Source organism: Tasmannia lanceolata, unplaced genomic scaffold (genome assembly GCF_043159265.1).
Source record: "Tasmannia lanceolata isolate RefF3 unplaced genomic scaffold, GAP_Taslan_0.1 ptg000012l, whole genome shotgun sequence".
Classification (NCBI taxonomy): Eukaryota; Viridiplantae; Streptophyta; class Magnoliopsida; order Canellales; family Winteraceae; genus Tasmannia; species Tasmannia lanceolata.
This window is the reverse complement of record NW_027518689.1, coordinates 12,826,532-12,851,252: the sequence shown is the minus strand read 5'-3', so window position 1 is coordinate 12,851,252 and position 24,721 is coordinate 12,826,532. Positions and strand designations below refer to the sequence as shown.

The 24,721-nt window shown below is 44.2% G+C and overlaps 1 protein-coding gene across 2 annotated transcripts in view; it reads right to left on the bottom strand.

Moving 5' to 3' along the window:
* LOC143887630 (serine/threonine-protein kinase PBL34-like) overlaps positions 1 to 24,721 on the bottom strand; it is a 73,187-nt gene that overhangs the window by 30,168 nt on the left and 18,298 nt on the right. The window contains exons 4-5 of one of the 2 annotated variants that reach the window (XM_077391740.1): positions 3,207 to 3,346; positions 3,005 to 3,128 (exon numbers count right to left, since the gene is read on the bottom strand). In XM_077391740.1, the coding sequence (XP_077247855.1) occupies positions 3,005 to 3,128; positions 3,207 to 3,346 (264 nt within the window). The remainder of the gene's footprint in view (positions 1 to 3,004; positions 3,129 to 3,206; positions 3,347 to 24,721) is intronic. The other variant, XM_077391741.1, reaches the window with a different exon arrangement.

Here is a 24,721-nt window from a genome sequence, read left to right as displayed (position 1 = left end):
CCAGATAGTGAAATATCTGAAGAAAGCTCCTGGTAAAGGGCTCCTCTTCAGTAAACATAGTCAAATGAGGATTGAGGAATATTAAGATGCAGATTGGGCAGGATCTCCTGCAGATAGGAGGTCAACAAATGGATACTGTACCTTTGTTGGAGGCAACTTGGTATCTTGAAAGAGCGAGAAACGAGAGCTTGTATCAAGGTCAAGTGCAGAGGCAGAGTATAGAGCCATGGCGTATACAGGCTGCAAGTTGATCTGGTTGAAGTCATTTATGTCAGAGATTGGGTTCGCTACTCGTTACCTGCTTTGCTCCACTATGACAACAAATCCGCCAATTCATATAGCCATGAATCCAGTATTTCATGAGAGGAGAAAAAGCATGGAGGTGGATTGTCATTTTATTCGTCAATGGATTCAAAAAGGGGAGATTCGCACAGTGTTCACAAGGTCAAACGACCAGATAGCATATATGTTTACGAAACCCCTGAGCAGGGCTAGATTAAGTGATTTATATAACAAGCTGGGGATGTATGATATACATAGTCCAGCTTGAGGGGAATGTTGAGAATGGTCGTGTTATATACCTCATATGGAGGGGTATTTATGTATTTCCATGTATCACGCATATATATATATATATATATATATATATATATATATATATATATATATAGATACGGAAAAGTTACCGTACTCGGTCGAGCTAAAAACAGTGGGGGCCCACATTGATTGGGGGATCCAAACCTTCATTTGAAAGGCCCTTACCTACATAGGGTGTCCACAAAAAATCAGATCCATAGGATCATCCTAACCCATCCAAATGTGGAGGGGGAAATGGGGAAAAAATGCACAGACACAGTTTTTCCACAAATCTGCCCATTTTTCCCCCCACTGCTGGATGGGTTAGGATGATCCTATGGGGCTGATTTTTTGTGGACACCCTATCTAGGTAAGGACCTTTCAAATGAATGGTTTGGATCACCCAAAAAATGTGTGCCCCCACTTTATTAGCCGACCGAGTAAGCTTATCTACTCAACCGAGTACGCTCTCTCTCTCTCTCTCTCTCTCTCTCTCTCTCTCTCTCTCTCTCTCTCTCTCTCTATATATATATATATATATATATATATATATATATATATATATATATATATATATATATATATATATATATATATATATATATATCTTCGTGCGTGAGATTTAGACAGACTCTTGTTCACGCATTCTCCATGTTCTCTCGTCTCTCTCTTATCTTCATGTATCAAATCTCTATTATCGAATGGAACAGTTTCATAAACGATTGCATGAATAGTGTTATGACCAATGAAATAAATAACATTGTGGGAGTGCAGTGGACCCTATTTTATTTTAATTCATTTTACTAACGCAAGTGGCCAACTACGTCAAACTATCATACATTGAAGTGGGCCCCATCTGCGTCAGAACTGGACTCATCTGTGTTAGAACTAGACTCTAATCCTGAGCCACGAGCATTGGTTTTTCGGTTTTTCCACCCTTCTTTGGCTCATACTTTGATTCCAATATTTTATCAAAATGTGGGTAAAAATCTGAGCTGCTATCAATCTTCATCTTGTGATCAAAATTTGGTTGTGATCAATCTTATTCCTGTGATCAAAATCTGGCCGCAAAGTTGTTTTGTATCACATTTGCAGGAAGGTATGGTTCTCCTGACTCTGGCTGAAATACAGGACAAGACTTGTTATTTTCCACTGAATTTTTATGATTTATTATTTTCCAATCTTACCTGCGCTTTCCCCTCTGTTTGCTGACTGTCTTAATTAACTGACTCCATGCATCATTAGTGCACATCATATTCTTTCGATGGATCCTCGAGAGAGAATTTGTAAATAATCGAGGTACCTCACAATGTGTCATAGTTCAATTTACTAGCAACATAAAAGTTACTAGTTGTTTATTTTTTACATGGGTTCAAAAGCAATTAGCTAGCAAAACTAAAGCTGGCCAGTGATAGTTTCTGATAAATTGATTTCTAGAGGAACTCATCACAATCCTGTGAAGCTCCAATGGCAGTGGTACTCGACCAATAGCCTTCGCGCTACTCATTAAAAGCTTGTAGCTACTGAAAGAAGATAAATTGTGGAAGTCATGGATTTAAATTTTGGTTTCGGTTTCACCCTTGGCCGAAACCGAAATTTCGGCCAAAATCCGGTAATAAAAAAAAGCACTAGTTTATTAATTCCAAAATTTCGGAATACTAATATTTTAAAAAAATATTAATATTTTGAATTTCAGCCGAAATTTCTGAAATTGCGGAGATTTCAGTGGGATTTCGCGAAATTTCCTTTTTTTTTCCCAACCAAAATTTAAAACCATGGTGGAAATCCACTAGCCTGATTAAGAAGAAAAAAGAAAGAATTGAGAAAGAATTGCAACAGAAATAGTACTCTACCATCTAAAGTCAAAAGCACTAGACAACATTATTCGCATAGTTCACAATTTACATTTCGTGTATTTTCTAGAACTACAAATGCAAAAGATGGCCTAACAATGGAAAATCATCAATCATAATTTTGTCTTGAAAATTCTACACATTCAATCTTATATAATTGTTAACTACCAACTTCTCCAAAAGCTGAAGCTGTTGGAGAAAGGCGTTATTTATCTTTTATACATTAAGCTTTTATACTTTAACACTCCCCCGCACGTGTGGCCCACTTGGCAAACACGTGGCACATGTGGTCCCACTTTGGGCCGACCATTGCATGTGGATTTTTGCTATCCGGGAGGTTTGAACTCGAGACCTTTGGCTCTGATACCATTTTAACTTACCAACTTCTCCAAAAGCTTAAGCTGTTGGAGAAAGGCATTATTTATCTTTTACACATTAATCTTTTATACTTTAACAATAATAAATACAGGTGCAGAAAGCTAGAAAATCACCATAAAATATATCCGTTTACCTGTTCAAATTTTGAACTGTTAGACCAATGTAAAACTGAAGGTGCAACTTAACCATAAACTTACCAGTCATAACATACTCTGGAGCTGCATAGCCATATGTTCCCATTACTCGAGTTGAAACATGAGTTTTATCACCCTCAGGACCATCTTTAGCAAGTCCGAAATCAGAGAGCTTAGCATTGTAATCCTATAAGAGCATGTTTTAGAAATGAAGTTATATGGGGGAAAAAGTAAGACTCTGTTAGCCATAGTTATGGTGGCATACCGCATCTAAAAGGATATTAGACGTTTTAAAGTCACGATAAATCACTGGTCTTTCAGCTTCCTCATGAAGGAAAGCAAGTCCCTTTGCAGCTCCAAGTGCAATTTTCATTCTAATGGACCACGGAAGAGGCAGGGACCCTTCTGCATATAAAATGGTTGTTACCAGAGAACATTAAATATCGATGAAATAAAAACAAAAATGTCAAAAGTGCAAATAAGTCATGTACCAAAAAGATTGAAGCGACTACCACATAAAAACTAGTATTGGGCGGATGACAAACCCCAAGTACTGGCAAAACAAGGTCACCAAAGCAAAGAAAGAAGGAAAATAGCATGGTAAACAAATAGCAACTTGAAAAAGAAAATATATGAGCAATATCAACTATCTTTTGGCGCATACGCTATTCTATATAGCCAAAGTTTGCAAAACAATGCAACACTGTCATTCGGTTTTGGAAAAAAATGAATTGACAAATTAGTATACCTACACCTATATATATATATATATATATATATATATATATATATATATATATATATATATATATATATATATATATATATATATATATATAAGTGTTCCTGCGCAGCGGCTCAGATAGCTTATCTGAGCAGCTGCTTCAAAAACTCATGTGGCCCCACATTTTTGGGGTGATCCAAAGCATTCATTTGGAAGGCCCTTCCATGAATAGGTTGTGTACCAAAAATGAGCCATTTAGGATCATCCTAACCCTGCCATTTGTGGAGGGAAAAAATGGTCAGAAACAGTGTCTGTCCATTTTCCCCTCCACCTTTGATTGGGTTAGGATGATCCTATAGGGCTGATTTTTGGTACCCACCCTATCCATGGAATGGCCTTTCAAATGAATGCTTTGGATCACCCCAAAAATGTGGGCCACATGAGTTTTTGAAGCAGCTGCTCAGATAAGCTATCTGAGCAGCTGCGCAGGAACACTATTCTCTCTCTCTCTCTCTCTCTCTCTCTCTCTCTCTCTCTCTCTCTCTCTCTCTCTCTCTCTCTCTCTCTATATATATATATATATATATATATATATATATATATATATATATATATACCCTCAATTTTCCATGAATTTTTTATGGTACCATCGTTCTAAATGGCAATATAAGAATAACTAGTTGAGAAGAAACAATGCGAGATTAAGAGAAAGTTTTTGCCCTACAAACAAATGCCTCAGTTTTACGGTATACCATACTATAATTTGCCTCTGTATACATGTGAGACCAAGAGATGTTGAATCTGTAAAGGATAATCACGATGGGTCCCCATTCTGGCATCAACTGAAACCTCATCAATCCAAAAAATGAAGTGATGCACAAAACTATCAGCAACTCTATGACAAATCCCAAAGTAACTCCACTTCAGCTCTCCTACGTTTATGAAGAAAAAAGGGAACACGAACCAGACTTTTTCAGAAACCATACAGCTCACTGAGATATCCTATGAATGTCAAACATGTGGTTCAGCCCAAGTACCAGGAAGAGTGGGACAACTCATCATTGTTGTGCAACTCTAAGAAAAGGGGAGAGAGAGAGAGAGAGACTTGAATCACTAGCAATGCCCTCCGATGCAAAGTTACAAAGTTCAGTTTCATTAAAAATGTCCGCAAGGCAAAATTCGGAAACAATTCAGGAAAAAGTACGCAATGAACCTGGTCCGTTAGTGGTGAACCAGGTACGATAATTAATGGCAGGGATGTCATCTTTCTCAACTTGAAAAATAAAGGGATCTGCCATGAACTGCGAGGAACATTAGTGTCGGTGACTTCGTCTTTATGAATCAAAACTAGTATGGGAATGGCACATGCAGAGTTTGCTCTAAAAGGCTATTTATACTTAAAGGTACCATTGATAACTTTCCATGCTTCTTTAGAAGCAACAATGTTTAGCCATCCACATAGTCCTGAAAATGAAAGAATTCTCTCAGAATCATCAAAAAAACAATAGCCATACTTCCACGTTCCTCCAAATGAAAATCTTCAAACAAATTGAATGTGAAGAGATGTCACTTAAAGGTTCTCACTGCAGTGCTCAAAAGCAGTTATATCATTTCTCCAATAGAGATGCTGGAGTGGGATAGGAAAACATGTATTCGCCTTATATATGGGTAAAAAGCAAGGAAGCAGGAATCTCTACAAAGAATGGGGAATCTCGATTCCCCGAAAATCGATTCGGAAATGGGAATCTTCTCGATTCCCCAATTTTTGGGAATCCGGTTCGGAAAAGTGGGAAACGCGATTCCCACTCTATGGGAAATTTAATTCCCACCCACTCTATGGGAAGCGCGTTTCCTATCTGCCCTCCTTGTCTCTTGCTAGTCCTCTTCTCTTCCTCTTCCTCTTCTTAATATTTAAATGTAAAGTCATTTATGTACTTAAGATTTACATGTAAATAAGGGAATAACCCCCATTTGAATCTATTAAAAATAGTTTTAAGACCCTAATCTAAAAGGATAAAAAGTCAACTTTCCAGTTCTAGTACAAAATTTGAAAAAACGGGTTGGGTCAAAATCTTAACTTCTAAACGATGGGGTATTTTTCCAATTTTAAAAATTCATAAATTTATCATGTCCAAACATTATTAAATCTCAAAAGTCCGGTTAAAAAAATCTCATAATTTGGTTTCTAAATTTTTTTTCTTCTTGTTAGACACTGGTCAACGCACTGGTCAACAAAGGCTTTTCAGCTGATAGTGATTTTCCTTTAAGTAAATGTTGGATCTTTTAATAAAAAGTATTTTGTGGTTCATATAATTATTTCTTATATTTTTAAGTAATTTTTAATATTTTTTAAATTTTTTTAAATATTTAACTATTAAAAAAATTCTCTAACCCTTCACGCTTCCCGCTTTCACTTCCCGCTCTGGCAACCTCGGTCAAAAGACATTTTTTTTTAAATGGACCAAAAGACGTTTTAAATTTCAGCCGAAATACCGAAATTTCGGATTGCGGTTGGGACCGAAACTGAAATCACCAAAATCTGAAATTTGGCTAGAGTCCCAAATTTCGGCTAAAATTTCAAGAAAATGTGATTTTTTAAGTTTTTTTCCAAAATTTCGGTGAAATTACCTAAATTTCAGTACCTTAATGAAATTTGCTTTTTTTTTATACCGAATTCCAGCTGAAATTTTGGTATTCCGGCCGATATTTCAGTTTCAGCAATGTCCGAAACTGAAACCGAGATTTAAATCCAAAAAAAAAAAAAATCAATTATTGGCTTCCTACATAATTCACTTTCCAAACTATAAGCGTCTAGGTGATTATTTTATTTCCTAAACCCTTCTTTTGACCTGAAGAATAGAAGTAAAAACATGGAACAAGAAGGGAAACGAATTCCCTGAAGCCCATATTTCAGAGCAGACTAAATTAATAACACTTAATGCTGCTGTCTAGCAAGAATAACCAAAGGCCGCCTTATCTGTTAACGGCTCAAGCTGAGCTATTCGATAGCTCACCTTCGGGGCCCTTGGTTCCACTCCGTCCAACCCGTAGGAAAAAGGGATAACAACTGAAGAATGAGAACTGGGCCCCTCTTGAGTTGAATTATATTCTTCTCTTCGGCTTAAAAAAAAAAGACCCTTACTGCCCAACCGGAGAGCGGACAGCTAATGCGTTCCACTTATTGAACAGGGTCTATGGTCGGTCTGTGACCCCTGGATGCCGAAGGCGTCCTTGGGGTGATCTCGTAGTTCCTACGGGGTGGAGACGATGGGGTCGGTCCATGGATTTTCCTTCCTTTTGCCACATTTCGCTTAAAGGGTTGAAGGGAGATAGTGCATTATGGATCCTCTGACTCCCAATCGGGTTGCCTTCCCGGGTCTCGCCGGTGTTGCCTGTAGGTCGTGATGTGCCTCGAGATGGCCGTCTCCTGTCCCCCTGCCGGTGGGGAATCCGCTCCCAGGTCGTAGCTCTGCTGCGTCTGGCCCGTCCTCTAGGCACCTTTGGAAGGCAGGGAGGGTGGACAATTAGCTAGAGCAGCAGGTGCTGTAGCGAAACTGATTGCAAAAGAGGGTAAATCGGCCACATTAAGATTACCATCTGGGGAGGTCCGTTTGATATACAAAAACTGCTTAGCAACAGTCGGACAAGTGGGTAATGTTGGGGTGAACCAGAAAAATTTGCGAAAGAATTAAACAGAAAAAGCATGAGGCAAAGTGGCAGCATAGAGAAGTTGTGACTTGCATAACTGGTCACCCTTCTCAGTGCATTCTGGCTAGGGTTTCAACTTCCTATCAAAGCCAAGTTGGATAGAGAAGGGAGGGAGAAGGTACAGCTAGCAGGATCACACCTCCAATCTCCTGGCATGACATCAAGTTCTGAGCAGAGGACGCGGTTGTGGGGGGCGGTGGGGAAGGGAGAGAGAAGGAAGAAGGTTGAGCTCACACAGTCCCACCTCTGAAGCATGAATGAGTTTTGTCTCTCTCTAGTCTCCAGCCACAGGAGCAACTGGCAGAGACAAGGCTAGGGTTTCGAATGAGTGGAGGGAGAAAGGAGAAGTTTGACTCAAGTGGTAGTTGAATAACTCGAAGAGCCACGACTTATTCGACAAGTACGTGATGTATTTATTAAGTTGCATCTTTTTAAGTTTAAAATGAAAAATCAAATCTTCTTGATTTTTTTCAGATTTACAAAAAAAAATAATCGACATTGTTTGTGACCATTATCAATCCCAGCAAGAAAGATCAAAAGCAGTAGAGATGGAGGTTTCTAAACCATAGAACCACAATTGTAGAGAGGATGAAAAGGGAAGCAACGGATGGTTTTCTTGTAAACTCTGAACTCTTTTATAAGATCTAAGTAGTGCTTTAAAAGGTGTATGAGGCATGCATGACGCCTCAGGGTGTTATGCTTAGGGTGAATTCGTAGACGAGTACAAGCCTCACACTCAGAGGCTCATTGAGATTTATACTGACATACAGCACGAAGCTAAAAGCCTCATAAGTGTGCCTATAATAAAATGTTTAGGGAAAGAAATGCTCATAAAGAACTTGTTTCCTTTTCTCAAAGCAAGGATTAACATTTATTCCTTTCCATTCATGATAAACAATTCTCTTAGTAGGGACAAAGAGAACAAGATATATTTTAAACTCGATAAGTACCAATATAAATTGGCGGATCGAACAAAAAGATACTGGTTCACGATTCAAAAAATCCATTTCTAAGAATTTTCCTTCAAAATCTGATAATTTTTTATCTCTAACTAAAAGTGATGCAGATTGTAGCCCAATAGGAGGCATATTTGCCCATTAGGACTTTTAGGAGCTGTTTGGATATGCGGATTTTAGAATATTGGATTTCCTCAAAATCCTGGACAGAAGACGAGAAGGAGAGAATCTGTTTCGCTTCCCTTTAGAATCTTGGATTTTAAGCAAGAAATCTAGGTTTTAGAAATCTCTCCCCCATCCTGAAATTTCTAAAACCTGGAAACATGGGAGGACCTCCTACTCTCTTACTGACGAAAAGAAGGGCAAGAAATAAAAAACGAAGGCTGGTCTCCTTCTCTCGTCTCCCATCTACTATCTTGAGGAAATTAAAGTTCTAAAATCCGTATATCCAAACTGCCCCTTAGGGATTTCTTTCCATGGTATCTAGTTTATAGGATTTTTATTTCCATGTTTTTAGTTTTTAGGGCTTTTAATTTTCATGTTATTTTATTTCCAGGTTATTTCAATTGCCTATATAAAGCTCTCATGTATTAGAGTTTTTAGCTTTTGATGAAATTGAATTGCTTACAGATTTCTCCCATAAATTTCTCTCTTTCTATTCTTCAACTTCTCCTATTTCTTTTTCTTCTTCTCCCTAGCCTACTTCAGTTTGGCGTCAAAGTAAATCGATCCCCTTTCTTCTTACCCGATTAAACAGCTCGTTCCTTTACAGCCCACACCCATCTTCATCTCCACCCAACGCAAAACCAGAACCCTTGGTCCCTTTCTGCCCAAAATCTACCTTCTCAAACCTTCAACAACCATCTTCACCACAAGTCGTCCACCCATTCCCTACCCAAAACCTCTATATTCATAGGATACCCTTGCTAAACCAGTCCCCTTGCAAAAAATTTCTAAGCTTTTGTCCTCCAAAACTCATAAAATCAAAAGCCTTGAAAATTAATACAATTAATGTAATTTGAGTTTGTTTATGGTTAAATCAATCTTGACATCGAATTGCTGGTCAATCTAGAGTTGATTCGGTTCTCCAAAACCAGTCAAATCCAATGGTTTGTTTTTCACGATGAAGAAGATTAGTGCCAATCTGTTTTTTCCAGTCTCGGTTGCGCACATAGATCACCGGACACAAGTTGTGACTGCCGCTAGAAATATCCTCCTCGCACCACTACAACTTAACCAACCCTCTTCGGCCAAACCATAATACCTAGCCGCATGGGACAGATCACCGCACCAACTATGGTACCGTCGTCCGCCTCTCGACTTGCTATCGACGACATAGCTCACCCCGTAGCCTTGAAAGGCCGGTCGACGTTGTTCGTGCCCAACCGCCCTATCGTCAGTATTTTCGAATTTTTTTTTGTAGTGCTGGCCCGCCCACCCAACCGCCTGCTATTGGTTCGATGCAAGGAAGCAGGATCTTCCCTGGGAGCCTTCGATTCCTGTTTCGATTCCCGCTCTGGCAACCTTGAGTAGGATTCTTCCCTGGGAGCCTTCGATTCCCGCTTTCGATTCCCGCTCTGGCAACCTTGGTTCGATGTATATCTCTCAATTCGCCTCTAAGTGCCTCGTATATCTCGGATATGATTTGTTTTTCGTTTTACCCAAGCAACTAGCAGTTTGTACACTTGTACTGGATAAGATTGCATTAATTGAGAATACCAAAAAAAAAAAAAAGGAAATGGAAGCTTTACTTTTAGGTTGCTATTGACGTGTTCCCCTAGAAAAAGGAAGCTTCAATTAAAAAAAGGAGAGGGGGTGACATCATTAGAAGAGGAGAGGTATATTGCAATGCACGAGGAAACTTGAGCTTAATTGGTTGTTGTTGGCATTTTACACGAGGAAAGAAAAGGTAAAGGTTGGCGATGAGCCACCTTACCCTTTTGGTTTTGAACAGTACCCCGAGAGCCACCCAAAGGAAGAGAAAAAGGTAACCCCTATCCCTTTTTCCTTCTTAAGTGGGTCACATGCTACTTGTGTTAAAAAAAAGAGCGCAAGTTGCCGTGTTTAATATTGGACAAAGGAAAGTTACCTTGGTTGCCACAACAACATAAAGGTAAGTGGTCTGCGTTTCCTAATTTGTGTATACAATTGTTACAAGAAAGAAACTAAACTGACTTGCCTAAGTCACGTGGAAAAAAGATACTGGGAAAATATACATGAGAAAAAAGCAAAAAGCAAAAGCTCACTACAGGTGAGTTGTTGTATCCAGCACTAGCACTTGGTATTTAAATTAGTTTGACAAAAAAAAGTTGCTTTTAGATAAAAAAAAAAGGGTTATTTTAGCTTAAAGTTAAGAAAAATTTACAGTAACTTGTAAAGTTACCAAGTGTTACGACATATGTTAGGTAACTTAAGTGTCACGGCACATGTTAGGCAATTTTTTTCCTTTTTCCATTTGTTTCTTTTTTTCCTTTTTTTAAATCAACTATGAATAAAAAGCAAGGTAGGAGCTTCTCGAGATACAGGTGATTGCAGATGATATAAGTAGCAAATATGGTCGTCCTCATGTCAACATATTTCATTGCCTGGGAGAGATTACACTTTTATTTTTTCCCTTTTTTTCCTTTTTTTCTTTTTTAACCAACTATAAATAGAAAGAAAGGAAGGAGTGTCTCGAGATTCATACGATTGCGAATGATATAACTAGTAAATATGTTCCTCCTCACGTCCACATATTTCATTGCCTAGGAGGGATTACACTTTTTTTTAGTACAAGTAGCTACGGGTTGTGAAACTTGGTAACTTACTTTACAAGTTAATGTAATTTTGCCTTAACTTTAAGCTAAAGTAATCATTTTCCTTCTCTCAAAAAGCAACCTTTTTTTTTGAAATGGCAATGTGTTAAATGAAAAAGAGGGCCGAGAAAGACCTCAAGACAACAAAAGAGAAATAAAAATACAAAACATCAAGGAGGATGGAAATCAAACCACTCCAAAACCTCCCTCTGAACCCCAGACCTAGCTAGAGAATCTGTCTCCGAGTTAGCAGATCTCCTTACATGATTAAAAACAATAGAAGATCCGAAAGTTAAATCGGCAATCTCCTCAAAATAAGACCAAAATCTCCATGGGGGAGCCGCCGAATCTGTCAACCAACTTATCACATTTTTAGAATCCCCCTCCACTATGATTTTGTTATAGAGCTCCTTATCAATTCTTTTTATCCCTATATACATCGCTCTAGCATCCGCCTCATTAGAATCGCAAACCCCTACAGGCCGAGAGAAGGACCACAAAACCTCTCCAAGATAATCCTGACAGAGACTTCCAATACTAGCCGGCCCCGGATTCCCCAAACTTGATCGGTCAAAATTTACCTTGAGAAAATCCAGAGGGGGGCTCCCATCGCTGAGTGATCTTATGAAGCACTTCATTTTCCATACACACTATTTGCCACCCCTCCCATAAATCGAAGGCCGAAACAAATCTGAACATAGGAAGGCTTTTTGCCCAAGCTATAATTAAAGAAACTAATTTAATATAGAGCCGATATGGAGTTTTAGACTCCCCATCAAAGACCCTAGAGTTCCTCTCGTTCCAAATCACCAACCAAGTGGCTAGCAAACACATGCTCCATAACACCTTTCCTTTCCTTTTCCACGGCACAAGCTGCCAACGGTAGATTAACTCCCGAATTGATTGCGGAAACACCCAAAAAATCCCAAACCGAACAACAATACGACCCCATACTTCTCTAGCAAACTTACAATGAATGAATAGATGGTTGATAGATTCCCCATCTTCCAAACACAATGGACAATGGTCCACTAGCGACATGCCCCGCCTCCATAAAAAAATCAATAGTCTGGATCCGGCCAGGAATCACCCCCCATCCAAATAAGCTAATCCTCAGAGGACAATGAAAGTTTCATACCTTTGCTGAAATTGAAGTTACACAGTCGGGCACTAGATGACCGTAGAAAGATTTAACTGAGAAGGAACCTGATGATCTCGGATCCATACTCTCTTATTTGACCTGGATCTCTTTAAATAGCACCCCGCAAGCAACTTCAGTAACTGGGCCAACAAGTTCAGCTCTTTATCAAAGAAGTTCCTCCTAAACCTCGAAAACCAAGACACCTTGGGACCTTCTCTAACAAAACTTTCACATATTAAAGCCTCCTTTTGGGAGGCCACCGCACACAAGTCGGGGAACAGTTCGATGAGAGGTTCGCTCGAACACCACGCATCAATCCAAAACCTGATCCGATTTCCAGAATACACTTTATATCATGCCACTATTGAATGAGTGAGACAACCTTCTGATATCCCGCCACACAGTCAAAGATTTTCTACGATACAAATCTTCTGAGCCGCGGAGAAACCATACTTGCTCCCTATCACTTTAACCCATAAAGAAGATTCTTCAACTCCAAACCTCCATAGCCACTTACCCAAGAGGGCATGATTAACTTCTCTAACCCTTCTAATACCCAACCCTCCATTCTTGAAGGGAAGACAGACTTTCTTCCACTTCACAAGCGGAATTCCTATCTTTTCCCCACAACCCCCCATAGAAACCTTCGCTGAATTTATTCAATTTTTAAAGCCACACTGCAGGGACATTTAAATAATGAGAGAAAATAGATGGGGATATTGGTCAACACCGCCTTAACAAGGGTTAATCTCCCCCCTTTGGAGACTAAGTTCCTTTTCCACGTATCTAATCTTCTCTCAATTCTCCCTACAATCGGCTCCCATAGAGCTTTACAAGGTCACCCAACACCCAAAGGAAGGCCAATATAGGACGAGGACAAATTCTCCACCTGACAACCAAGGATTTTTGCAAAGCCCCTAGCATCACTCTGAGAAGTATTCACGGCATACAACCTAGGTTTATAGAAGTTAGATCTTTGACCAGAAATCATTTCATAGCACCTGAGAGTAGCTTTCAAATTCAGAATCTGATTCACATCAGGAGCACAAAAAAGTAAAGTGTCATCTGCAAATTGAAGCAACGATACTTCGACACTATCCCTACCAATCTTAAAACCTTCAAAAAGCCCAGAACTGATCCCTTTTTTCATTAGTCTGCTCAATGTCTCCGCAACAATAACAAACAAGAAGGGAGATAGAGGGTCTCCCTGTCTCAACTCTCTAGATGATTGAAAAAACCCTGATGTGAATCAGATTGAGAATCAAGCCGATGAGACACAATTCCTAACCCAACCTCTCCAACGATCTCCAAAACCCATCCTCCCAAGGAGGTAATCAAGGCAATCCCATTCTACCCTATCATATGCTTTCTCCATATCCAGCTTGCACAAGGAGTCAATGGCCTCATTAGTGATGAGAGAGCAGTCCAAGATTTGCCTTTTGATAACGAAAGCACTTTGGCTATTCAAAATAATCAATGGGAGAACAGATTTCAAATGATCCGCCAAAACTTTCGCCAAAGTTTTATAAAGCAACCCACCAAGCTAATAGGGCGGTATTCCGAGACCTTAGAGGCTCCTTTCACCTTGGGAACAAGAGTTAAGAATGTGGCTCCCATTCCCTTGTCTAGCACTAATCCTTCATAGAATTCCTTGAAGAATTTCACAATGTCCTCTTTCACATAAGCCCAACATGCCTGGAAGAAAGCTAAGCATAAGCCATCGGGCCCAGAAGCCTTATCCTTCCCCAAAGAGAATGACCCTTTCTCAATCTCCTCCTCCTCAAAAGGGTCTTTCCAAACTCGAACTTTTCTCCAATGACAGATTGCTAAATTCCACACCTTCGGGGATAGGCTGAACCACGATTTCAAATGAATATAAAGAGCTATAGAAATCCAAAATGGCTCTAGAGATTTCCTCTTTACTAGTCACCATTTCACCATTGACTTCAAGCGACTCAATTCTGTTTTTCCTCCTACTAGCACTGGCCATGGCGTGAAAGTACACTGTATTTTTGTCCCCTTCCCTCAACCAATTAACTCTAGATTTTTGACACCAGGATATCTCCTCTTGAAGAATCAAACTCTAATGTTCTTCTTTAATTTTGCCCATTTCATCCCACTCCTCAACACAACGCAGACCACATTCCTCGAAGGCTTCGAGCTCCCTCATGCAATTTTCTAGCCATTGTTTTCTCTCACAACCCTGCAATTTTCTTTCACCAGCCCACACTGTTTCAATTTTTTCTTCACAAACCGAAGCTTATGGCCAATCACCACATCTGCCGCTCCTTCTACACTGATAGAGGACCACCATGCTCCCAAAGTTTCTACCATATTAGGACAACTGAGCCAAGATAACTCAAATCTGAAAGGAGGAGGGCCCCAAGATTCCAATCTAGGGTCAAGAAGCAAAGGGCAGTGATCCGACACAGAATGAGGCAAGGCTTTTTGGATAACCTTAGGCAATAACTCCAAACAGCCATGACTAAGGAGAAACTGACCTAAACGACTTCTGCTCAGCCCTTGAAACCACGTAAAAGAGGCCCCTGACAGAGGTAAGTCTACAAGCTCAAACTCTGTAATAAAATCAACAAAAGAGTACATATTCTGACTTGCTCTTTGACTCCCCAATCTCTCACCAACTTCTCTAATTTCGTTGAAATTCCCTCCAATACACCAGCGAGATGAGCAAGCATTTCTGACAGAACTCAACTCCTCCCATAAGAGTCCCTTCTCTGCCCTGAGAGAGGGACCATAAACTCCAGAGAACAAACACATTGAGTTATCAGCCATATTACATAGAGACACAGATAATGAGAATCTGCCCCCTCCACACCTCTTCCATATACCAAAAAATTTCATCCCACACAATCAGAATCCCCCCTGAGGCTCCTCTGGAAGCCACAAAAACAAAGTCCCACTCTGAGTTAAACCCATGCTTCTAATTGAACTCCTGCTCATTTCTTCTAGCTTGGTCTCTTGAATACAGATGATATTAGGCTTAAATTTCTTCACTCTCTTTCACATGAATTCTGTTTTCATGAGAACCCAGGCCATTCACATTCCACGAGACTATCTTCATGGGGTAACCAATTTTGAGCTTTTCCTCCCCTTTCTAGCACTAGATTGTCTTGCACTGAGAACAGATACAGCACGAGTCTCATCCACCCCCCATCATAACTGATGTCAGATTTAAGCCTCTGCAACTCTCTGCGCATCCTCTTGTTTTTCTCCTGAGTCCGACTATCTCTCAACTATGCAGCTTTAATTGCCGATTTCAGGACTTCATCTCAACCAGCATAAACCAACCTGAGTCTTTTACCAACTTCCATTGTGTGGTCCGCAAAAAACTCAACAACTTCTGGTCTTGAACATTCCCACTGCTAGGAGGTACTCTGCCCAATATTGGAATCAGCAAAAGAGTATGAACCGGGATTTACCGAGCTCTGAAAAACACCCACGGATGGAGAACTAGTGCCCAACTGTGTAACCTGCTCATCAGGCACAGGTGAAGGAAAAAAATGCCCACCAAAGGAAAGCTCAGGAAACATACCTTCAGAAATTTGGCCATCAGGATGGGTGTGATTTGGAAATCCCTCACCATTACAATCAGCATTGATGAGGAAGGAATAATGATAAGAATCCGCAGATCGAGCTGCCAAGGGAGCCAATAACACACCAAAACTATCTTCCCTCCATGGGCCTCTTCTTCCCATGGAAGATTTTCCACCAATTTCAAGATTCCCTACTATATCCTTGCCATCCAACGACATTGCAGCATTCACTAAAGACGGAAACATCCTCAAACCTTCAGAATCGGGAGAAGGCTTATCCAAGGATTGGATATCCACATCTTCCGCATCCCGAATCTGACAAGAGAGGAATTGCATCCTTTCCGCCACAGATTGCCATCATTCACCCAAAAAACGATCAGGGCCTGTCTTTAACGAGCTCTTTCTGAGAGAATAGTTAGACATATCACTAGCGCGGCCCCCTCTGATCCAATCCGGGAATAGAATATAATCCATACCACCAACCACAGAGGCCCTAATGGCATTGTCCGTCCTAAGATTAAAGGCCTTATTCTGTATCAGCCTCGCGCGATCCGGCTTGCTTGGCTTATTTGACAGCCTTCCTCTTATAGATTCTCGATTAGATTCGAGCGAGCACTAGTATACCTAGGAGTTGAGAGATAGCTGCCCCATTTCAGTGTACGTTCACAAATCTCGGCTCGGCTTTCCCTCATTGATTCAATCAGCCAATGTCAATACGAACGAGTGCAGGTATAGGCTTACTACTATAGGAGCGACGAAGGGGCCCGGAAAAAGAATATAATCCATACCACCAACCACAGAGGCCCTAATGGCATTGTCCGTCCTAAGATTAAAGGCCTTATTCTGATACAAAATCTCACCATCGGGTTGAATCTCCACCTCAACCGAGTCAAAATCCAGAGAAATGGTACAGTTCGCAGAGAAACCTCCACCAGATTGACGAGAGTCGAGGCTTCCAGACACCTTACCCACCATAGTCGGTGATGAAAGAGTACCCTCCAACTCCTTCCAACCCAAGGCGGATCCGGCAGAGCAACCGAGGATAGGAACATCTTCAAGAGTCCTAGCAGAAACCGACGACGTTATCCGAGAAGAGAATAAATTCAACTCAACCACCCTGTTAGGCCCGAAATCGGTTAACAGATATGACAGTGACGTAAGAGCCGAACTGGAGGGCCCGAGGTGCTGAAGTGAAGGAAATAGAGTCCGGATGAACTGTGTTTTGCACAGAAGCAAACGAGGTCAGAATGACCAACCCGGAGTGTACTCCGGACAGGCCCTTCGACACTCAAGTCAGTATGAGCCGGAGTGAAGAGGGAGTTTTAAGAGTGGTGGGTGAGAATTCAATACCCTGATTTATGAGCTTTGGAAGCCCTTTTATAGGGGAAATTTGGGGTAGGTGGGGAGTTAATGCTCCAAGGTAGGTGTCCACCAGCTATAGGTTCAGGCTCACCTACTCTGTGGCAATTACTAAACTATCCCTGCTGACGGGGGGTCTGCAGGGGGCCTCCCCCCTCGAGACACGTGTCGACAGCTAATAGGCTGGTCTGCGGTGGGCCCCCCTCTAGCCATGTGTCGGCAGCTAAAAGGCTGCTGTGCTTTTACACCCCATCAGTTGCCCCCCAGTTCTCCAAGTTATTATGGTGACTTGGGGAAATGTGGTAGAGTACATCTCTGATTGATGGTGGTCGAGGGGCCTGCAAGGCAGTCCGGAATTTGGAGCGGTCCGGAGATTGGAGCAGTCCGGAGACTGGAGCAGTCCGGAGACTGGAGCAGTCCGGAGACAGGAGCAGTCCGGATTTTGGAGCAGTCCGGAGACTGGAGCAGTCCGGAGACTGGAGCAGTCCGGAGACAGGAGCAGTCCGGATTTTGGAGCAGTCCGAAGACTGGAGCAGTTCGGAGAATGGACCAGTCCGGAGTTTATCAGTCCGGATTTTTGGAGCAGTCCGGAGACTGGAGCAGTCCGGAGAATGGAGCAGTCCGGAGTTTATCAGTCCGGATTTTTGGAGCAGTCCGGAGTTTATTAGTCCGGATTTTTTGAGCAGTCCGGGGGCTGGAGCAGTCCGGGGGCTGGAGCAGTCCGGAGACGGGAGCAGTCCGGAGACTGGAGCAGTCCGGAGAATGGAGCAGTCCGGAGTTTATCAGTCCGGATTTTTGGAGCAGTCCGGAGTTTATCAGTCCGGATTTTTCCAGTACGGCTTGGGCCGGACTGTGCTTTCGACGTTTAGCGAGACGCGTCATATCCAGTCCGGCTTGGGCCGGACTGTTTTTTGTTGTTTAGCTATCCAGTCCGGCTTGGGCCAGACTGTTTTTTGTCGTTTAGCTATCCAGTCCGGCTTGGGCCGGACTGCTTTTTGTCGTTTTGTGAGACGCATCATATCCAGTCCGGCTTGGGCCGGACTGTTTTTTGTCGTTTAGTTTTCCAGTCCGGCTTGGGCCGGACTGCTTTTTGTCGTTTTGCGAGACGCGTCATATCCAGTCCGGCTTGGGCCGGACTGTTTTTTGTCGTTTAGCTATCCAGTCCGGCTTGGGCCGGACTGCTTACGAGTACGGCTGGGACCGGACTGATGCACGAGCACTTGACGGATGCCCTTAAGACACGTGGCACCAGTAAAAAGCCCTCGAAATACGTGCCCTTCATTAAATGCACACCGCCTCAGGTAAAACTTATAAAAGGAGGTTTTTACTTTCTCATTTTTCACTTTTTACTTCTCCTCCTCTTCCTTTCTCTGCCAGTTCGGCGAAGGCCAGTTCGGCCCGTGTATTTCTGTGGTTGTGAACGGCGGTGGATTTCGGGAGCTTCCAGTTCGATACCCGGAGGTTTCAGTTCGGACCGGTAATTTTCTTGAGCACGTCTCATTCGTTTCTTTTCCTGCTTTCATGTCTAGTAGCTCTAGTTCTGAGTCCGGTTCGAGGGAGTCGTCCTCTAGCAGTCCAGGGTCTAGATCATCGATTAGGACCCAGGATAGGCCGACCTGGTCACTAGCCCCAAAAATGGCAAGTCCAGATGTCAGTGTGGATATCATATGTAGTGATGAGGAAGTGGAGGACGAAGTGATTTTGGACTTAAACGCCATTCCGCTTCTGACAGATAGTTACGTCCCACTGGAGGGGAGTGTTGGTAGTGACGCCGGCGAGGCGTCCACAACGTTAATCCCTGGCCGGGCCGTTGAGGTCGTGGTGAGGGCCCGGATGGATGCCAATCCCAAATACAACATACAGGCTCTCAACGAGGAGAATCACCTGGATGAGTCCATGTTGGTGGTGATTAGGGATAGATACTGTATTCCGTCCAGGTTCGGGCTGAGGGAGGCGATGGAGGGAGATAGGGCCTGTAACGAAAGCTCTGACGTTTGCATATACGATGAGTCGTTGAGGGCAGAACTCAGATTTCCTATGCACCCATTCTTCGCCTCGGTGCTTCAATACTACGGGCTGGCTCCGGCTCAGGTAGCGCCGAACTCATGGAGGCTACTGACAGGGTTCGTATACCTCGTTCAGGGCCGGCTTCAGAGGAACTTGTCAGTGTCGTTGTTCCGCGTGTGTGCGCAATTGAAGAGGCACAAGGGCGGGGGTTGGATTTACATTAGCCAGCGCCCGGAGGTGAAAATGATCACTGGCATTCCCTCCTCGATACACTTGTTGAGGAACAGGTTCTTTTATGTCGAGGACAGGGAGTCCGGCGAGCCCTGGACGGTTCCTTTGAAATGGGGCACCCCGGATACAGTCACGATGAGTTGCAAGCCGTTTCGCGAGGGTGAAGATGCGAGGACGCTTGCTTTGCTTCGAGAGGTGCTGGACCGCGAGGGACCTACCGATTGTTCGGACTTCCAAGGGGAAGAGGTTCTAGTCGGGTTGGGCCTTAGTACCGCGACCCGGGCACGTACGTGGCTAGTCTTGTCTAGACTCATTTCTCCTCCTCCTCTTGTTTCTGACTGGTTTTGTTTTTGTCTATCTTTCAGAGATGCAGCAGCAGTCTTTAGTTGATAAAATGAGGAAGGGGGCCTTTGGGAAGGTCCATCAGGGTCAGAAAAGAAAGGCCGCGGAGACAGCGAGTCCGGCCCCATCCCAGGACGCGCCGCCGCCACCCAAAGCCAAGAGTTCGGTGAAATTGGTGAGTTCCTCTGGCCGGGGTGCAGGGTCCTCGAAGTCCGGGGGGACACCTGCTGAAGCCCGTCCCCCAATGGCGAGGTCAGGAGACAATGTTTTTCGGCCGGCTTCAGAAAAACGACACCGGCCTCGGTGAGAGCCGGGTAGCTGTTGAGATCCAGAGCAAGTGTATCCTCGGGAAAGACAAAGAACAGGTTCTCCACGAGCCGCCAGCTACGGCCGAAGAGGCCGTATTTTCTTCACTTTATCAGGTAAGATGGCCAACGAGTACGCTCACTCTCTGTCCGTCTTTTACTTCGTTTACCTGAATTAACACTTGCTCATTTGTATCTTGTAGATTGGAGTGTACTTCAATGATCTTCAGGGGAAGAGTAAGAAGTTCTCTGCAGCAATCACGAAGTCGGAAGCAGAAAATGGGAAGTTGATCCGGGAGGCAAAGGAGCTACAGAGAATCATTGAAAAGTCGGCCGAGGAGAACAAGCGGCTGAAAGAGGATTTTGCCGCTCAGCTGGTCGCGCAGAAGGAGAAAGCGACGGAAGCCCTCAACGTTCAAAGGGAAAGAGCCCTAACGAGGCAAGCGACGGCCGTTCAAGAAAAGGAGGACGAACTCCTTCTTCTATCCAGCGAGGCCTATAAGATAGGGTTTTTTGACTGCCTCGGGCAGGTCAAGGAATCCGACCCGGGCGTTGATTTGTCCAAGATGGTTATGCCTGACCCACCGACGATTACCGGTGATGAGCCGACCACAGCGGACATACTCTTGCCCCCAGGGGCAGATTCAGCACGGGATGGTGGCAACGAGGCGTCTTGAGCTCTCCTTCTCCCCATTTGGCGACTTCTTGACTTCTTTTTGTAATGGCCCTTTGGAGGCCCAACTTTTTGTAACAGCCCGTTGAGGCGTTGTTTTTGTAATGGTCCTATGAGGCCCTAACATATGAATGGAAAGCAAACTTTTATTGTTTACCTCTTCTCCGCTTGTCCGTCTCTAGTTTATACTGTTTGGCCGTATACTGTGTAGCGATTGCTCTAGGCAGTCGTCATGGGCTTAGGTTGACCCTAATGTGCTTGGTTTCTCAAGATACTGGGTCTTTGCATCCGGGCTGGTTCCGGACCAGGAGTGGGCTCACAGTCTTTGCGGAGACGAGCCGTGGCGAACCAAGCGTCGAGTACCCTAGTTTTAGTGAACTGGGTTTCCAAGTTGATGAGTACCCAAGTTTTAGCGAACTGGGTTTCCAGGGAGCTTTGGTTTTTGCATCCGGGCTAGTTCCGGACCAGGAGTGGACTCCCGGTCTTTGCGGAGACGAGCCGTGGCGGACCAAGCGTCGAGTACCCTAGTTTTAGTGAACTGGGTTTTCAGGTTGATGAGTACCCAAGTTTTAGCCAACTAGGTTTCCAAGGAGCTTTGGTTTTTGCATCCGGGCTGGTTTCGGACCAGGAGTGGACTCCCGGTCTTTGCGGAGACGAGCCGTGGCGAACCAAGCGTCGAGTACCCTAGTTTTAGTGAACTGGGTTTCCAAGTTGATGAGTACCCACGTTTTAGCGAACTGGGTTTCCAGGGAGCTTTGGTTTTTGCATCCGGGCTGGTTCCGGACCAGGAGTGGACTCCCGGTCTTTGCGGAGACGAGCCGTGGCGAACCAAGCGTCGAGTACCCTAGTTTTAGTGAACTGGGTTTCCAAGTTGATGAGTATGAAGAGTTTCGCAAATGAGCTTCTTTCATTCACATTCAATATATATTTACAAAGTCATTTTTGCGCCGGTTAGCTCGCTACTGATGGTATTTGCGAAGGTTCTTTGAGTTCCAGGCATGGGGTAGTGTCTGTTCCTCGAGTGTTTCCAGTCTATAACTTCCCGGACGAATCACCTCTTTTACTCGGTAAGGCCCCTCCCAGGTTGGGGAAAGTTTTCCGACCTTCTTGGGTTGGGAGATGGCAGCTTTCCTTAAGACCAGATCTCCAACTCGAAACTCTCTGGGACGCATCTTGGAGTCATGATAGCGAGATACTTTCTGCTTGTAGGCGGCGACTCTTATTCGGGATTCTTCTCTGGCCTCCTCCAATAAGTCGAGATTCGCGCGGAGCCCGTCACCGTTGAGCTGTTCGTTGAAGTTGGTGATTCTAGCGGACGGGGTGCCTACATCGACAGGTATTACCGCCTCTGTTCCAAAGGACAGGTTGAATGGTGATTCACCCGTTGGTGTGCGCGGGGTGGTGCGATACGCCCATAGGACATGATAGAGCTCATCTGTCCATCGGCCAGCTTTTTCGTCCAGTCTTTTCTTTATCCCTTGAAGTAGGATTCGGATTGTGACTTATGTCTGCCCGTTGGTCTGTGGGTGTGCTACTGAGGTGAACCTCTGCTCAATTTTCAGGTCAGAGCAAAACTTCCGAACGTTTCGGCAGTCGAACTGTTTGCCGTTATCTGTTATCAAGGCTCGAGGAATCCCGAATCTGCAGACCACTGATTTCCAAAAGAAGTTCTGCACATTCTGCTCGGTGATCTGGGCTAGAGGTTCAGCCTCCACCCATTTGGTAAAGTAATCAATGGCCACCACTACGAAGGTGCGCCTTCCGGAGGCCGGTGGAAAGGGGCCTAAGATATCCATCCCCCAAATCGCAAAGGGTAGCGGGCTGATGATTAGGGCCATAGATACAGCGGGCTGATGAATGGTGGGGGAGAACTTTTGGCATTTCTCACACCTCTTGACCAGGGTCAGTGCGTCTTGTCTCAATGTCGGCCAGTACAGACCTCTCAGCAGAACTTTGATCGCCAGGGCCTTGCCCCCTAGATGCTCTCCGCAAATACCTTCGTGTGTCTCTTGCAGGGCGTACGTGGCGTCGCTGGGCCGGAGACACTTTAAGTAGGTGAGGGTGTAGGATCTTTTGAACAAGTTCTCGCCATCGAGTGAAAAACGGGCTGCTCTTTGGATCACCTTGCGCGCTTCTCTTTTGGCCTCGGGTAGTCTCCCACTACGCAGGTAGTCGACGATCTCGTCCATCCAGCAGGACTCGTGTTCCACCTGCATTATCTCAGCGGCCTTTCTTTCGATATTGGATGCCTGTAAGAACTCCATGCATATATTCCCGAGAGTCGTGTATCCGGATGCGGCCAGCTTAGACAGTACATCTGCCTTTGTGTTTTCCGTTCTGGGGATTCTGACGACCTCAAAACTTTTGAACTTGGAGGATAGCTGTCGGACCTGGGAGAGGTATTTAATCATACGCTCGTCGCGGGCTTCATATATCCCTTGGATCTGGCTGGCGACCAACTGGGAGTCACAGTAGGCTTTCAATCTCTGTGCGCCAGTCTGGACTGCAAGATTCATTCCGGCGAGGAGTGCTTCATACTCAGCCTCATTGTTAGATGCGTGAAATCCGAACCTCAAGGCGTAGTCTAGGGCGAAACTGTCCGGCCCGGTTAAAACAAGACCGGCTCCACAACCAGCCTTGTTTGAAGATCCGTCCACGTGCACTTCCCAGAGTGATTCCGCGGTTGAAGGACCCTGTTCAGCTGGTGGTACGGGGATGATTCCTATTCCGGCTCCATCTTCTGCTGGCTCCCCAGCTGCGATTGCACTTTTCGCTGCTGGGGCTTGGGCGACTTCAGGTTCGGTGATCTGCTGGGGGATGGAGCATTCAGCTACGAAATCTGCCAATACTTGAGCCTTGATTGCGGGCCTGGGCATGTACCGGATGTCAAATTCACTCAGTTCCACGGCCCATTTAACGAGTCGTCCCGAGGTGTCCGGCTTATGGAGAACTTGCCTAAGCGGCTGGTCAGTTAGGACCTTTATCGTGTGAGCTTGAAAATACGGTCTCAACTTCCTGGCTGTCATCACCAGCGCGTAAGCCAATTTCTCGACCCGCTGGTACCTTATTTCAGCGTCGTGCAGGACTTTACTAACGTAGTAGACCGGCTTTTGTTGGCTGTGCTCTTCACGAACTAGGACTGCTACCAGAGCCAGGGGGCTTATAGATAGATACAAGAGTAGCTCATCACCAGGCTCCGGTTTTGTCAATAGCGGTGGAGAGGACAAATATTGTTTTAATTCCTCGAAGGCGGCCTGGCATTCCTCTGTCCAGGGCGCGGTCTTGAGTCCTTTGACTGCGTTGAAGAAAGGGAGACACCTCTCTGCAGATTTTGAGACGAAGCGCCCCAGCGCGGCTATCATCCCTGTCAGTCGCTACACTTCTCTGATTGTTTTCGGCGGAGTGAGCTCCACCACGGCCTTGATTTTTTCCGGATTGGCCTCTATCCCTCTTTGGCTAACCATAAACCCTAGGAACTTTCCCAAGCTGACACCAAAGGTGCACTTGGTGGGATTGAGCTTCATCTTATGATTTCTCAGGATTTGAAATGTTTCTTTCAAGTCGAAGACATGATCTTGCGCGCTTCGGCTTTTGACCAGTATGTCGTCGACATAGACTTCCATGTTGCGGCCGATCTGATTCCGGAAGACCTTGTTTACGAGCCTCTGATACGTGGCCCCGGCGTTTTTCAGGCCGAAGGGCATGACGCGGTAGCAGTAGGTCCCCTGGTCCGTTATAAAGGAGGTCTTCGGGATATCTGACTCATACATTCTGATCTGATTATATCCGGAGAAGGCGTCCATGAAGCTCAGTAATTCGTGACCTGCAGTGGCGTCGATGAGTTGATCGATCTTTGGGAGCGGGTAGCTGTCCTTAGGACAGGCTTTATTCAGATCAGTGAAGTCGACGTAGTCCGGGTATCTTTGGGAGCGGGTAGCTGTCCTTAGGACAGCCTTTTTCACCAGGACTACGTTTGCCAACCAGT